Below are 16,617 nucleotides of genomic sequence, written 5' to 3'. Positions count from 1 at the left end.
AAACACATAATATATTTTCAAAACTCAACCCCAAACACCCTCTTATTAATTTTAATTTTAGGCATGTATTAATTTAATTGTGTGTTTAAATGTTTAAATTATTATTTATGGATTGATTTTAATTTTAGTCAGGTACTAGTTTTAATTTTAATTGTTTATTTATTTAGAAAATCCAGTTAAAATTTAATTTAAAATAAGACACAATATACATTGTTTATTTATATAGTTAAAAAAATCCAGTTAAAATTTAATTAGTTGTCACCTTACTCATCAAGAATAACAATTACATAATCATACTTCATAGAACACGAATGACCCATTTCTAATGCATTATACGAGTCAAAATTCAAAGCTGTACACCAAAATCATCCCCACATTTAGACCAAGTTACACAAACCATAACCTAAACAATACTTTAAGCACCACCACTAGTTGAACCGGCCGGTCTAGGATAAGAAGAACCGGCTTTATTACTATCATCTTTCCGAACCGGTTCATTTCTAACACTTTCAGAAGCTTTCTGCAACTCCTGAATCTGCTCCAATGATTTGACCAACTCATCGGCATCGGGCCTGTGTTTGGGCTCCTTCATGAGACACTTCATGGCAAGTAGGGCGGCCCGTGTGGCAACAGCAGAAGAATACTGGCCTTCGATACGCGGATCCATAATGTGTAGAATCTTTCGTTTGCTGGTCAAAAACGGCTTCGCAAACACGACTAGTATTTGCTCACCGGATGGACGATTTTTGTCGATGCATCGTCTCCCGGTTAGAAGCTCAAGGAGAACCACCCCAAAACTGTATATGTCACTTCTTTGAGTCAAATGACCTTCATAAACAATATCACAAATAATTAGATGAGATCCAACTAGGGATAGCAAGGGGTCGAGAAATAGAAACGTTTTTTTTTTAATCCCAATTATAAAATTGTTTCCCATACCCGGTCGTATACTCCTAGGGTTCACGGGTAGACCCGTTTATGATCTTATGTGGTTAATATAACCCATTGACATATTCCGTACGAGAAACCTGTTTTTAAACTCGCTTCAAAACCAACTTGAACTATCTTATACTCAACTACACGTCTAACAATTCTATAATTTTAATAATTTCAAGTTTCTAAAAACGTCCATATGCTATTTATCATATATTTCAAAATTATATTAAATATTAATATATTCACGTAAACAGGTTAGGTAATCTGACGAGTATCACCTAATCCCTTACCCATCCCAAACCCGCAATTTTTTTAAAACTAGTCTCATTCCCGAATTCCCGTCCCATTACCTGTCTTGAATTTTCGGGCTTCGGGTATTTCCCATAAAGTTGGTTTTTTTTTTCTTGTCATCCATGAGTATAAAACATGAGATTGAGAAAGTATGCAAATTCCAAAACCTTTTTTCAAGAAAATTGGTGACTATAGTATGCTTTATAATAAGATGGCAACATGAGTGGTTCATGTAATTGATTAAACCATATTGGCCCGGCCCGGCCCATACCTTTATTTGTTTTTTTTTTCTTTTTTGAATCTTGTAAGTAATTACATGTTGAGAAAAATGTCCGGATAGTCCCTGTGGTTTCGCCTTTTTTCACCTATAGTCCCCAACTTTCTAAAATTACCTGAATAGTCCCCAAGTTTTCATTTTTTGTTCCCGGATAGTCCTTGGGTCTAACTTCAGTTTGTTTTCTCTGTTAAGAGGGTGTGAAATGACAAAAATACCCTTTTCTTAAAAGGCCAAACCATAGGGACTATCCGGGCATCTTCTTCATATTTATTTATAAAACCCCACCACCACACTTCATCTTCAACCTCCACCCACCATCGCCCTCCTCCACCCTCCACCATCACCACCCACTCCCGTAAACCTCCTCCGCCTTCAACACCGTCCATCACAATCGCCGTCAACCTCCTACCACCAATGTCATTAGGCCGGCGTCAACCACCTGCAACTACTCTGCTACCACCACCCTCACCACACCCAACTCCATAAAATATATACAGAAACACCTCTGTCATCATTAAACACAACCAACAGCACCATTCTCCAACCAGATTCTATTATGACAACAGAAAACAAAACCCAACCTTAACTGACAACACCTTGAACGACTGTAACCAACCATGAATCCTCTGATATATAAAAATCCACCATCATCATAAAACAAGCTTCATTATTCTTCTAACAGGTGACGTCAGCAGATATAAAACCCCTGCGACTGCCGTTGATTTTTCCGGAACAAGATGTGCTGCCGCAGCCGACGGGCAGTCGCCGGACTGCTCCTCTACTTCTCTCTCTCTCTTTCTCTCTCTCTCTCTCTCGTTCGCTCCCTGGTGTCTGCCGCCGCTCATCACCACCCAATGGTGGTGGTCGGTCCTTTAATCGAGTAAAAATGAGCTGCAATGGTGGATTTTAAGGTAAGGAGAAGGTTAGGGAAACATGGGGGTTTCATCGGCGTTGCCAGCTATCAACGGAGCTCCGTCGACGGTTGGCCTGAGCCTGGTTTGATTCTGCCGAAAGAGAAATGATCTGTGAGGAAGATGGTTGTGGGTGTTTTGTGTGTGAAGACAAAGTGTGAAAAGGATAAAGTGGCTAGGGTTTTTGTGATGTTTCTCAATTTCTAGAACGACAGAAAGGAACAAATGAGCAATTGTTTGCTGTGACCCATCTATTTTGACCTAGAAATTTTAGATCTGTGAATAAATTTTTGCTGGATGAACAAAAAAACATCACCAGATCTTATAAACCGGTGATGGTGGAGGGTGGAGGAGGGTGATGGTGGGTGGAGGTTGAAGATGAAGTGTGGTGGTGGGGTTTTATAAATAAAAATGAAGTAGATGCCCGGATAGTCCCTGTGGTTTGGCCTTTTTAAGGAAAGGGTATTTTTGTCATTTCACACCCTCTTAACAGAGAAAACAAACTAAAGTTAGACCCAGGGACTATCCAGGAACAAAAAATGAAAACTTGGGGACTATTCAGGTAATTTTAGAAAGTTGGGGACTATAGGTGAAAAAAGGCGAAACCACAGGGACTATCCGGACATTTTTCTCTTACATGTTAAATATAACTTATATTATTACACTTAAAATCTAAGTCTCCTATTTTATAAAATGATTTACCTGACCTGGCCCACAAATTTCTTTTGTCTTTTCTTTTTTGAGTCTTGTGATTTAGAAGGTTAACATATTCCGAATACATTTTGGGCGGCTTTCAACCAATTTGACATGTTTCCATTCAAAGCTAAAAAGATAACTCTACGAACCCGTTTGAAAAAAAAAAAAAGTAAAGCCTGAATCAACTCATTTATCCATAAAGGGTCGAACTGCCACATGTACATAAAATTGTTCAATAACCTGTATAGAAAAAAAAAGTAAAATCACCTGTGGCCATGTATTCAGGAGCTGCATAGCCTTGGGTACCCATTACCCGTGTAGAGACATGACTTTGACCATCAGCCGGGCCATCTTTCGCCAACCCAAAATCAGATAGCTTTGCGTTGTAATTCTGAAAGCAAGTAAAAGTTAAATATGTAAAAACACCTGAAAAAAACAGCTAAATAAAGTGAGAACTATCATGAAATGAATATCAATTTGAGACATACAGAATCGATTAATATATTGGAAGACTTGAAATCACGATATATAACTTTCGCTTCAGGACTATGTAAGTATGCAAGTCCCTTTGCAGCACCAAGAGCTACTTTTATACGAAGGTTCCAAGGAAGAGGTTGAAAGTAAGAACTTCCTGTAATATCAGATTATAATAAGCATAATATTTTATTATAAAGAGTAAAGTACACGGACGGTCCCTGTGGTTTACCAAAATTTTGGATTTGGTCCTTAGCTTTCCAAAAGTACACGGATGATTCCGATGGTTTGCATTTTGTAACGCATTTAGTCCCCAACTTTGCTAAAAGTCACATGGATGGTCCCTGTGGTTTGAACTTTATAACGCATTCATTTCCTAACTTGGACCTGCTAAAACCTTTAGAGTTGTTGGTTGGGGACTAAATGCGTTACAAAGTGCAAACCACAAGGACCATCCGTGTACTTTGAAAAGCTGGGGACCATTCGTGCACTTTACTCTATAATAAAAAAGTAAGGTAGATAATGGCATAAGTGAGTTATAAGAAGGGGTGTTAAATTAGTCGTGCCCGTGGGTTGGCGGGTCGCACCTGACACGACCTCGAAAATCATGTCGGACACATGAACCTGAACACGACGCGATCTTTTTCGGCTTAACATGAACTCGATCTGTTTAACTCGAAATTTTTATTTTACTTTTTTTGCATATTAACACTCTAAAATTACACATTTACAACCAAAAATACGAAATGTATACAAGATAATTATGTTTAAAGTATAAAACATGCTTCTCATTTCTCTTTTAGTTTTGGCATAAATTTAAGGTTGTGACATAAAACACATTTTTAAATTTTTTTCAATGAATGGGTTATGGGTTTAATGGGCTCATCACCTTGTGATCCCACAAGGGCGACCCGTACATGACCCATTTAGCTTAAGCTGTTTTCGAGTTCAACCCGAAACTGAACCAAACCCGTTTAGACTAATTCCAAACCCGTGAATTTCGTGTTAGGTTTGTTTCATGTTTTTGTATTGTGTCAGAAATTCACACCCTAGATATAAGTACAAGAACTCACGTCTGAAAAGATGGTTTTCCAGGCTTCCTCGAGGCATGAACTCGTACACAAGGAGTCTATGATCATCCTCTAGGCAATAACCGATTAATTTAACAAGATTTGGATGATTTAGCTGCCCTAAATAATTAATTTCTGCCTGCAAGAATATTAATAAAATATTAAAATACCACCTTACTGAAACTGCTAATTGCATGTTTCAAACTTCCCTGGGTACCAAAGAGCATAGAAAACTTTAGGGGGTGTTTGGATGTGCGTTTTAAAATTGCTCATGTGACACCGGATAATTAGCTTAATACAACAATAGTGTCTAGACATGCTTTTTGTGTTTAAGGTTGTAACATAGACAACCACATGTTACACATGTTTGACAAAATTTTATCGAAAAAAAGGTATGTGAAACGAGATAAAAGTATAAGATTAAAAGATAAAACAACCAAAAATGACATTTTTGTGTGAAAAAAAGTAGACATTCTTTTTAAAATATGAATAAAAAGCTCTGAAATCAGGTTGAACAATTTTTCCATTACATAATCAAGATTTGAACACAATAATCAGTTCGAAAACACAAATCCAAACAACCCGTAATCCAAATCATCAACTAAAGAACACACAACAATTCATACTTACCAACCATTCTTGATGACCTTGAATACCTTCATGGTTTAACCGCTTGACAGCAATGACAGTACCAGTACCCGGTTTTGCAGCGGCAAGTGATTGTTCATCGATCCACCCTTTGAAAACCGAACCAAACCCACCTTCCCCTAACACACTATCGGGCCGGAAATTTCTGGTGGCTGACTTTAGTACGTTAAAACTGAAAGGTTTCAAATTTCCCGACTGCAAAATCTCGGCCTGGCTCCTCGGACTAGGGGGTACTGATGCAGATGTAACCTTACCTGTTAGTTAAAAGACATTGTTTAAATTATGGGGTGTATAAATCATGGTCTCATCAACATACAAACAAACAAACAAACACACGTGTGACGACGTATCCAGTAAAATCCCACTCATAACAACCGTTCCTTTATTCGATATATTTGAAAATTTGAACATTTTTTTTTTGGTTAGAATCAAACTTAACGTTTCATAGGAAATTACAGTAGAATGGCAAGTAAACGGGAAGCAAGCTGCGTCGCAACCCCTGGCAAATCCGATCCTACGGAAAACAAAGCTACTTGTGCATCCTGATCAATGATTTTCTAGGCAAAATTATACAAACCCATCTCAAGTAATCATTCACAGATCAAAAGAATAAAACAAAACTGAAACAAGAACAAAGCAGCTACAGTTCTAATCAAAGATCAACATCAAAAACTCACCATCAAGACGAGAACTATCAATTTTCAACCGAACACTGAAACAAGAACCCATTTGGTAGGAAAACACCGTGAGAAATCACGCCCCTTTTCGTCACTTTAGCCGGCAAAGTAGATGAATCAAATTCTGAATAAGAAAACTCACAAGGGAATTTTGACAAACAGTTGGAGGGTGTGAAGAAACGCACACAAGATGCGTGTTGATATTGAATACATGAACATAGCTTTTGAATATTTTAGTTTGGAGAGAACCCTTCCAGAAGAAAGTTAAAGCCAAAAAGGTTGACCCACCTCCATTAATTCTTCAATCAAACACGTAGTTTTTTTTTTTTTTTTTTTTTTTTTTACAATGAAAATTGTGGGATTATTAATGGTGGGTGGGGAGTGAGGAATCTAGTGGAGATTATAAAGATTTGACAGCGCAGGCGGAAGCTTTGCTAAATTCTCGTAAGATATTATTGTGTTTAATAATACTGTTCCTCAAGTTTGACTGGTTTGGTTTTGTCCTGATACTACTTTTCTTTTCTCAGTTGTTTTACAGTCAGGGCCCCTAAACAAAGTTTTCTTTGTACAGAATGCCACTTGTTTTTTAATTTAAACATGGGGTTCATAAGATATAGATTTTATTTGTGTTATATTTATTTTTGAGATAATATAATGGTGTTCATAAGATATAGATTTTATTTGTTATACTTATTTTCAGATAATATAAGATATACATGTAATTATTAGAAAAAAAAAAAACAATAAAGTCGTTTAATTATCTATTTTAAGATTATATGTAGTGGGCCTCATCCTAGGTCCACCTCAGCATGATGATCAGGCGCTAAACGCCAGTCTTTGGGATAGTCATGAGTTGGAGCGTCATGGTGGTAACAAGCGTAAGGGGCAGAGAATGTGAATAGTGAAAAAATATTACATACTTTTGAGGAGAAAAGTTAGTGAAAGTCTTTGTCTACGTAACATGTCATGACTTTTTCACTTTTTAGTTAAATCATTATATATGTAGTTTAATACACTGGTAAGCAGATATAAAATATTGAAATAGGGTTGTCCAAAAAGCTTGCGGCTCGGAGTTTGCTCGGAAAAATGCTCGCTCAATATTGCTCGTTTAGAAACTGAGTCGAGCTAGCTCGGTTTGATTAGAAAATGGGCCTTGTTCGGCTCGACTTATAACGAGCCGAATTGGCTCGGTTTGGCTCGCTTGGTAGCTCATCTCGGCTTAGCTCAGATTATTTTACTTATAATATATTTTAATTTTATATACATTATAATTTATTACAAAAAAAAACTGATTATTATTTACATGTATTTAGGAGTGTAATTTGATATTTATGGCATATTTGAATGTTGATTACCATGTTAATTACCTAATATTATATTTCGTTGATATTTAAAATGTATTTTGTGTTATTGAATTTGATTTTGGTTTGTAATGTATTATGTTGAACTTATTTTGGATATGTTTGTCACACCCGCTCGTAGCGGAAGCGCGAGGTGTGACCATGAAATGTTTTCATAGCATTCGATAGTGTAACAATCTACATGAGTAAAATAAACAACGATGTCATTCCATATATTGTTTGAAATTAAAATAAAAGATTGAAGTGCGTGTTCATAAGTCATAACATTCCAAAAGTATCTCAAGTTAATAACATCACTTTAAATCAAAAATAGTTTTTCTTCTTTTTAAAGAAATCAAGGTTTTGACTCCTATATTCCCGCACGAGGGCGATATATAAAAGGCAAATCCTTTAAAAGAGGCATTGTTTCCTTGCTTTCTTTGTTTCCTTGGCTTTCCACCATGCAATGCTTACTTTCCTGAAATACATGTTAAGTTTAAAAAAAAAGTCAACAATAGTGTCGGTGAGTTCACATGTTTTGTTTTATCACAAATGAATCTTTAAAACATTTGATAAATCTTGCATGTAAAACCAGTATGCATGGTGTCAATGAAATTTGTGGATCAATTAATGTTTAGCTAGTACATTAATGTATGTGCCGACATAAGTTAGCAACCAAGCCTTGAAGATGTATTTCGCCGGCCGAATCACTAAAACCTAGTGACGCACGACTATGCCGGACATAAAAGCACTCCAACGGGGTCTCACGGACCAGGAGTGGAGCTCGCCCACACTCAATAGACCTATCACTTTTGTTCATCGGCCTTGTATCGTGACTAATGGTTACTCAAATTTCTCTACTTATGCGCACATGATCTAAGGGGATTTCATTCCATAACATAAAGTTTAGCACCACTTACAAACCATGATCTCAAACGAATCCATGTTTTTAGCCATTAACAATGATGGTGGTGGTTGGTGTGTGACGATTGTGTTTGTTTATGAGGGTGGTGGTGGTTGCGTGGGATTGTAGGTGTGTGGGCAGTGGTAATTGTGTGGGGGTGGTAAGTGGGTGGGTACTAGGTGGTGGTTGTGTCGGGTGGTTGGGGTAGAAGGAGAAAAAGTGGGGGTGGGACCCACAAAATTTTTAATATTATAAGTACTAGCGGTAAGACCTGTGTGCAAACACGGGTCATTTCTTAGAAAATCATGCATAGCCCATATTGACAGAGAGTAAAAAAATAATTAGTGCAGACTTATAAAAGAGATATACACTAATGGTCAATAGATTTATTAGAAAAGCATGCATAACATATATTGACAGAGAGTAAAAAAATAATTACTGCAGACTTACAAAATTGATATAAATTAATGATCAATAGCTTTGTTCAACAGCAATTCCATTATGTTGAGAGCAAACTACTTTACAAAAGTACTTTAATGATAGGGTGACTTAAGATTTTGTAAAAATGTTTGTTTTTGTACTACTTTACAAAATTACATAGAATTCAAGAAAACAAAACGACAAATTGAACAGATGTTGAGTTATTCAAAGTTCTGTTGAATACTAAATGAGATGTTGACCAAAATTGAAACAGATGTTGACTAAAAGTTAATCAGATGTTGACCAATAGTCAAACAGATGTTGACCTTAAACAGATGTTTGGTTTAATGCCACAGATCTGTTTATGGCCAAACATCTGTTTAAGTCCAAATATCAGATATAGAAGGCCAAACATCTGTTTAAGTCCAAATATCAGATATAGAAGGCCAAACATCTGTTTAAGACAAAACATCTGTTTAAGGTGAAACATCTGTTTATGACCAAACATTTGTTTAAGCACAAACATCTGTTTCTTAGAAAACCATGCATAGCCCACATTGACAGAGAGTAAAAAAATAATTAGTGCAGACTTATAAAATTGATATACACTAATGGTCAATAGGTTTATTGAACAGTAATTCCATTATGTTGATAGTAAACTACTGTTGTCTATTAACTGTTAAAAACCTCTGTTGCTTTCCAACAGACTTTACTAAAAAAATTTATCCATTGTCTACAACAGAGCTTGCCAGATGGATAGATAGTAAACAGATATGCATGTTAGTCAACCTATGTTAAAAAGGTCAGTCAACAGAAATTACAAAGGTTGGTAAACAGATGTTAAGAGAATAATGTTATTAACAAAGAATTTAGTACTCTCATTAAAAATAAGAGCTGCAAACACGAGTCGTTTCTTAGACAACCATGCATAACACATATTAATAGAACATATAGATACGTGCATAGATATTGTACCAAAACGTGTTATCTATTATAGCTAAAAGACAACTATAAACATAGATTATCGGTTAATATATCAATTACATACAATTTAACTGTTTACCCAAAAAGACAATATAAACTGTTTATAGACATACCTACTTCATAGAATTTGAATACAACTTAAAGTTTAACAAACGTTAACTACAAAAACTCAATCACCTGCCTCAACAACTTTCAGCAAAACTAAATCAAGGAATCAGCAGATTTTAGAAATCAGCTTTTCTTTATTCTCTCATCAACATTTCCCGGATTTGCCCTTTGAATTGGAGCTCAAATCCAAAGAATCAGTATCATCTTCATCCCTATCAAGCTGAAGGTTAAAAAGATATTGGAGGTCAACTGGATTCAGACCAAGTGCATTCTCCCTTGATATCTTTTCAACACTACCATCAGACTTCATCAAAGTCAATTCATGGGTCTGTTTGTCAGACTTCCACTTTAGTATTTTTGGGTCTGATGAGTTTCTTGGGAGAAGTTTTATTTGAGAGGAGTTTGGCGATTGAGGCCTGCTTGCCAACTTCTGAAGTGTTTCAGAAACTTGAGCTTGTAATTTCAATGAAGCATCATCCAATCCATATCGTAACTGATTTTTGATAGACTCTTTTCTGTGCTCAGCATACCTATTTTCATCTTCCTCATCCATCAGTTGTTGTCTTTTTCTTTGGTTCAGGGCAACAATGGATACATCTGCTGATGAGAACAGCTTTTTAGATGTAACGGTCTGCCGACGTTTCCTTACCGTTTCATCTTTGTATACTGGCTTTTTAGGAAGGGATGAATCTGTCTTTCTTCGCTCTTCTAACCTACTGTAAGCTAGATCAATAGACTGCTTAGTCCATTTTCCAATATGTCTAGCAGTCCCAACCTTAGCTGCTACAAGTTCTGCCTTCATTCTCTTATACTTCAACGCTTCATCCACTTCAACCTTTTTGTATTGTTTCCAGTTGGGAGCAAATTTTGGCATTTGAGGATCTTTATTCATCTTTTCAATTCTATTAACTTCCTCATTAAGAGCCTCAAAGGGCCAGTCTTTGAAATCAGATCTGTAGGCTTCGTAGGGCTTGGTTTCCATGATAGTGTTCAAGAACTCATTTCTTAATGTCTTTTCTAGCTCAGCATTTGGTGACAAATTTGACATATTCTTACTCAGGTCTCTAGCAAAATCTTCCAGCTTCTTGACTTCACCAAGCCAATGTTGCATGCGAGCTGATAAATTAATGTCTCCTAGCCCTTTACATTCTTCATTTGCTTTATCTTCTGCTTCCTTGCCCTTGAGCTTCAGATATTCATAAATATTCTTTGGAGTTTCAAATCCCTGAAGAGATGGGAAGGTTCTTTTCGATGGATCATCCTCTGTGTAAAATTGAGTCATTTCATCTTGAACTGCAAGCAGTTCCAGAGGGAAAGTTACTACCAATGGGTTGATCTTTGTTGATGAAGGTGGGACGAATGGTTTAGGTGAACTTTGAATGAACGGAGTAGCTGATAATGGAATTGGTGCGGGTATATCTTCCTTCTCTTCTTCATACACCATGAATTTTCTCTTTCTTGTGTAAACAGATTTTGGAGAAGGAGGAGTTAGGGAAGAAAAAGGTGCCATAACTGTAAGGGTTGATTGTGATGGAAATTGAAATTGGTTAGAATCAGTGGATTGACTAACAACTGTTGAAACAAATGGTGTCTCAACCGCTGTTGTCTTAACATATGCTAAAACATTTGTTGCATCAGCAATTGTTTCAGTCGAGGTTGACAGTGGTGATGAGGATTTTGTATTCTGCTTTTTGACAGGTGGTTTTTATGGTGAGAGTTTTGTTTTAGGTGTATCAGAATCTGACTTCTTAGGTTCAGTAGTGGTTTTTGAGTTTCGCAGCAGTGGTTGGTATTTCTGGTGGTGATTCGTTATCTTTCTGTGATTTTCTACTATTTGAAGTTCCAATGTTGAGCACACTTCATCTTCCTCTTTTGTATGCTTCCTCTTCTGTTTTCGTTCAATCTCCTTATCTGTCTGTTTGTTAACGGAATCATCAATTCCCTTTTTCTTACCAGTATCAGATTTTCCAGGAGATTTTGTAGAAGTTTGCTTGGCAGCCTTTGGATTTTGTTTTGGCTAATTCCTTGGTGTTGGTTTACCAAAGTTTTTCATGGAATCCTTTTCCCTCTTATCAGCATCATCTTCATCTTCTTTTTCAAACACAGGTGTAGGGGTAGTACCAGTTAACTTTACAATGCATTCTTTTATGCCCTTGATGTCAGCCTGTGTGCCTTTGTATCTTGCTTCAACCATAACTCTAATTAGCTTCATGTGGGAATTAAGTTGAATCTCAGCCAGTTCCCTTTGAGCTGCAAGAATGGGTTGTACCGAATTCCAAAGCTCTTGGCATAACTGTTGATGAGAAGGTCGACTTTTGAAAGCATCCACCAACTGCTTCAATTGATCTTTCATATCAGTGACAATTGTTTCCAAGTTAGATATCTTGTATGTCAAATCCTGGTATTTTAATCCATCACCTAACTTAATAGGATCATCTGAATTCCCACGAGAGGTGGTTGTATCTGCTTTTGAAAGAGGAGGTATCTCCAAATTTTCATTAGCAGATGCCCCTTGTTGTTGGTTCTGGGGACTTCCCTCTGCATCAGTAGTTACCTTAGTGATCTCACCCGTGGTTAACTTGAACTCACCAGTGGATACCTTGATAGACACAGCAGTGGTTGCCTTTAAGGGAGTCTGACTGATGAAACTACTGTCCAAATGTAAATCAGTGGATTTGACATTTGTAGTAGCTGCTCCACTTGAAATACCATCAAGAATTTGCTGAAATTCAAGAGGTGTAGCCTCCTCAACTATTTCTGGGTTAGGTAATTGAAAAGGTTCAGACATAGCTATTGTTGAAGTTAAACTCTCAGTAAAGTGTTCGTGAGAGGGATTGTTATCACTCTGAATGTCAATAGCTTGAAGCAGTGTTACAAACTTTGGTGGAATGGAAGATGAAGGGACTGCTGTCTAAAGAGACATTGCCGCGGGAGAAGGGCTTTTAAGTATACTCTCATATGAGGGTATGACATTATATTGTGGTGTCCCTGTGAATACGACATGTTCCTTTTGTGATGAATCATGAGGAGTTTGGTTTATGGGTTGAGATTTTTCCACATGTTGTGAGGAAGTAGCAACAGTGGTTTGTAGTGACATATGTGTTGTCACGGGGTTAACCTCTGGGATCTCATCTTCCAGAAGACCCATTTTGCTGGTTTCGGTGGGCTTTTTGGATTTTGTTTTGGTCTTTTTGAGTTTTGTTGGTGGGGGTTTCACAGCAGTGGTTGTAGTGCTGTGATCACCAAGAGCAGTGGGCTCAACAACAGACGTTTGAGGAGCAGTTGTAGACTGATCTAAAATTTCCTCATTCCCCTTTGCTTTAGTTTTGAAAACATCTGACTCTTTAGCCATAAGGCGAGTAAAAGTTAGACTATTCATTTTAATAGCTACACCTTTTTCAAAAGCTTTTTGAGAAACATGTTTTTACAGGTAGTAGCTTAATAGTCTAGGAAACATAAAAAAACCATCAGTTTTCGCCCTTTCAATAGCAGCAGCTTTCCCCTTTTTAATAACAGCAGTTTTGCCCTTTTTAATAGCAGCAATTTTGCCCTCTTTAATGTTATTTAAATTTGCAACCAAATCAGCAAACAATGCTTGGGAGCAGTTAAAATCAGTATTTGTCAAAATTGCATACCCCAATGACTGAATTTTTGTAAGACCCGCTTTTTATGTTAATATAATAACATACAAAGGACAAATTAAAAATATAAACTTTTAAAAACGTCCCAACTTTACTCGATTTAAAGATTTCAATACTAACACCACTAGTAACATTTTTAACGAAATTTGGGCATGACCCGTCCGTAAGACGAGTGTATCCCTGTATTAACCATCAACAAACAGCAAGTTTACGGCCCGTTCGACAAGACAAGACACGACTAAGACCATACACCAAGTATTAACAAGTGTAACTACTAACAATGTCATACCAAAAACGGACATTTGACCCAAAACATTAATACATAATAGTGGAAGCGCTTGATGTTCATAAAGTGTGCATATGCTCGCTCCAATTTGCCAAGTCGCCTACATTGAGGATTTACCTACATTTGACATAATAAATAGGTTAGTATTTCGCCACTAACAATTTTCGGTAATAAACCCATTTATTTCTTTCTCGGATAAGCATCATTCAATTACTTTACTAACCGTTAAACGGTTCCTTACATGCTTGTCTCAAATAGAGGCTAAGCATACTTTACTTAACATACCCGTTAGGAACGGATACTAGCATCATTACATCACCTTCATTCGATTTGTTCATAATGAACAATCATAGTCATTTCATTCTTACATCATACCCCGATCCGAGAAAGACGGATCGAGTAGGCTTTCGTCCATTGCATACATAACTTCCCATACCCGGTTCAACTAAAAGAACGGATATGATGCATTATCTTTCATAACTTCTTCATTCCTTTCAATCCGTTATGACGGGCCTTACTTTTACTTTCGAAAAATCATAGAATTCAAATCCCACAATTTTAGCAAAACAACATAATTTGATTGAGTTTATAATGCATATAATATCATAATAGAAATAGGGTGTACACTAACGTACCTCGATTTTGTGTGCCTTCCGATTTCCTAATACTTGAACCTTCTTCCTTCACGCCTATATTAACACATTCATTCTTTCATTTAGTACAACCAATATCATTCCGTTACTATCCCAATTTCACATTTTTATTCTTTCAAGCATTTCGTCAAACACTTGGCGGGTTTCGCATTTTTGGGACATTTACTAAACTAACCAAAACATGTATTTAATCTAGTTCTTTTAATTATTCAACAATAATCAAGCAAACCTCATTCCATGTCAATTCATCTAGTGTTTAAACCTCATTAACATAATTATTCATCAACGATTCACATGCATGACACTACAAATCATCCTAATTCACATCTCAATTTCATATAGTGGGTTTTCACTAGAATCTTTCAAATAACCTAGAATCGAACATGATTCTTCTTCTAGAAGGTAACCCTAACTCAGATTTCTCACATTTAGATACCGAATTCGAGATTAGGTTAAACCCCTCATTCTACAAATTATCAATTTCAGAAAATTGAACTTATCATATCACTATGTATGCATAGATAATCGAAGAACTTAAGACATGCAACAGATTAGACTTGAATTCCTTGGTCAATTGAGGGAGTTAGCAAGAACAAGGGTTTTCACCTTGCTCCCCTTGTTCGATCGATCCCAGGCACGCACCAGAGGGTTAAACCCTAATAACCCCTTTTTAATTATAAATTATCATATTAACCCATACTAAATTGAAAGGTATTTAATTTAAGCATTTTCCATGATTTCCAACTATATTTTATTACAATTCAGCCCCTCTAATTCCTTTATTGTCATTTTGCATTTTATTCATTCCTTTTTAAATCTTTCCTTATTTTTTAAACAATTTATCTTGAAATTTTGGGGTGTTACAATTTTTAAAGGTATTTCGTTAAAAGAAGTAGTTTTATTTCAGAGACAGATTAAGAGAGTATGGAACAGAAATTTCATCGGCGGTGAAAAATTACCTTTAAACATAGTTGTCTTTTTCAACTCTCCATCATATCCCCTCCCCTTCAAGTATGTTTGAATCTCATTTTTCGGCAAACAGGTCTTACCTGCCAAGTCGTATACCTCAAATGTTGTTGATATGGTACTGGGGGTAATAGCAACCGATTCACCTCCGACTTTTGAAGTTATACTTACAGTCACATTGTTTTGTTCTTCAATATTCGCATTAGCCCAAAAATCACGAAACGTCTCTTGGAAAATGGGTGCGTCGGCGGTAAGAATGACCTTATATTTTGATGATGTAAGAATATCAATCATCGAATGATATAGATTATTGTTCTCGGTTTTCTCAAAAATAGCAACGTAGTTATGCGATTTTTTCAACACCAAAGTCATGATCGGAATTGAAAGTTGCGAGAGGTTGATGAAGAAGTGTTGAAGAAGAAGGTGGAAACCTTACTGCTGAATTTTAAACTCCAGACGAAAGTAAAACCTCTGTTTGGGGATGAAACAGCGGTTTATAAAGTGAACAGGTGAATGCTGACTTGTTAGAAGTTAGAAAGATCTGATGGCTAACATCTGTCCACGTCACAACCTCTGCTCTGATAATGGTTGACAGTTGTTGCAAAAACCGCTGTTGGCCAACAAAAGATGTTAAGAGAACAGACAATTCAGAATACCCTTCAACAATATTTGGAAACCACTGTTGGGCAACAACAGATCTTATACAACAATAGTAACTTAGCAGTCCTTTCAACAGACTTTTAATATAAACGAATAAATTGATATTAAATATCAGCAGCCATTTAATGCAAAACATTTAAATAATAAATTTTCATGTGAAAACTATAAAATTAAATATCAAGAAACTGAAAGGACAAATTTTAAACCTCTGCCATAAAGAAATATACAAAAATATCTTCATTTAAAGACCAATAATAATCTACATGGCAAACAATGGTAAATCAACAGTTGAGCAATAACAGATGTTCAGAAATGTTGAGCAATGGTAAATCAACAGCAGTAAAAAAACGTCGTCATTTAAAGACGTTGAGCAATAACAGATGTTCAAAATTCTATTGTGTTAATCATTGACAATTCTTTGAAACTACTGTTGGGAATAACAGATGTTCGCACCAGTAGCAACTGTGAGATGCAATAACAGTTGACCAATAACAGTTGTTCAGCATTGTTGAGCAGTGGTAAATCAACAGCGGTAAAAACGTCTTCATTTAAAAACATTGAGCAATAACAGATGTTCAGAACTTCTATAAAGTTAATCATTGACAATTCTTTCAAAACTGCTGTTGGAAATAACAGATGTTCGCACCAATAGCAAATGTCACTTGCAATAACAGT

The 16,617-nt window shown here is 36.3% G+C and overlaps 1 protein-coding gene across 1 annotated transcript; it reads right to left on the bottom strand.

Annotated features, from left to right (window-relative positions):
• Positions 1-270: 270 nt before the first annotated feature.
• LOC110877806 (receptor-like cytoplasmic kinase 176) lies at positions 271-6,285 on the bottom strand. Its single transcript, XM_022126014.2, has 6 exons — positions 5,981-6,285; positions 5,286-5,557; positions 4,659-4,794; positions 3,600-3,742; positions 3,379-3,502; positions 271-828 (listed from the first exon to the last, which is right to left on the bottom strand). Exons 1-6 carry the CDS (start codon positions 6,030-6,032, stop codon positions 416-418), a joined length of 1,140 nt encoding a protein of 379 aa, XP_021981706.1. The 5' UTR covers positions 6,033-6,285; the 3' UTR covers positions 271-415.
• Positions 6,286-16,617: the final 10,332 nt, after the last annotated feature.

Source organism: Helianthus annuus, chromosome 9 (genome assembly GCF_002127325.2).
Source record: "Helianthus annuus cultivar XRQ/B chromosome 9, HanXRQr2.0-SUNRISE, whole genome shotgun sequence".
NCBI lineage: Eukaryota > Viridiplantae > Streptophyta > Magnoliopsida > Asterales > Asteraceae > Helianthus > Helianthus annuus.
This window is presented reverse-complemented; position numbering and strand designations above follow the sequence as displayed.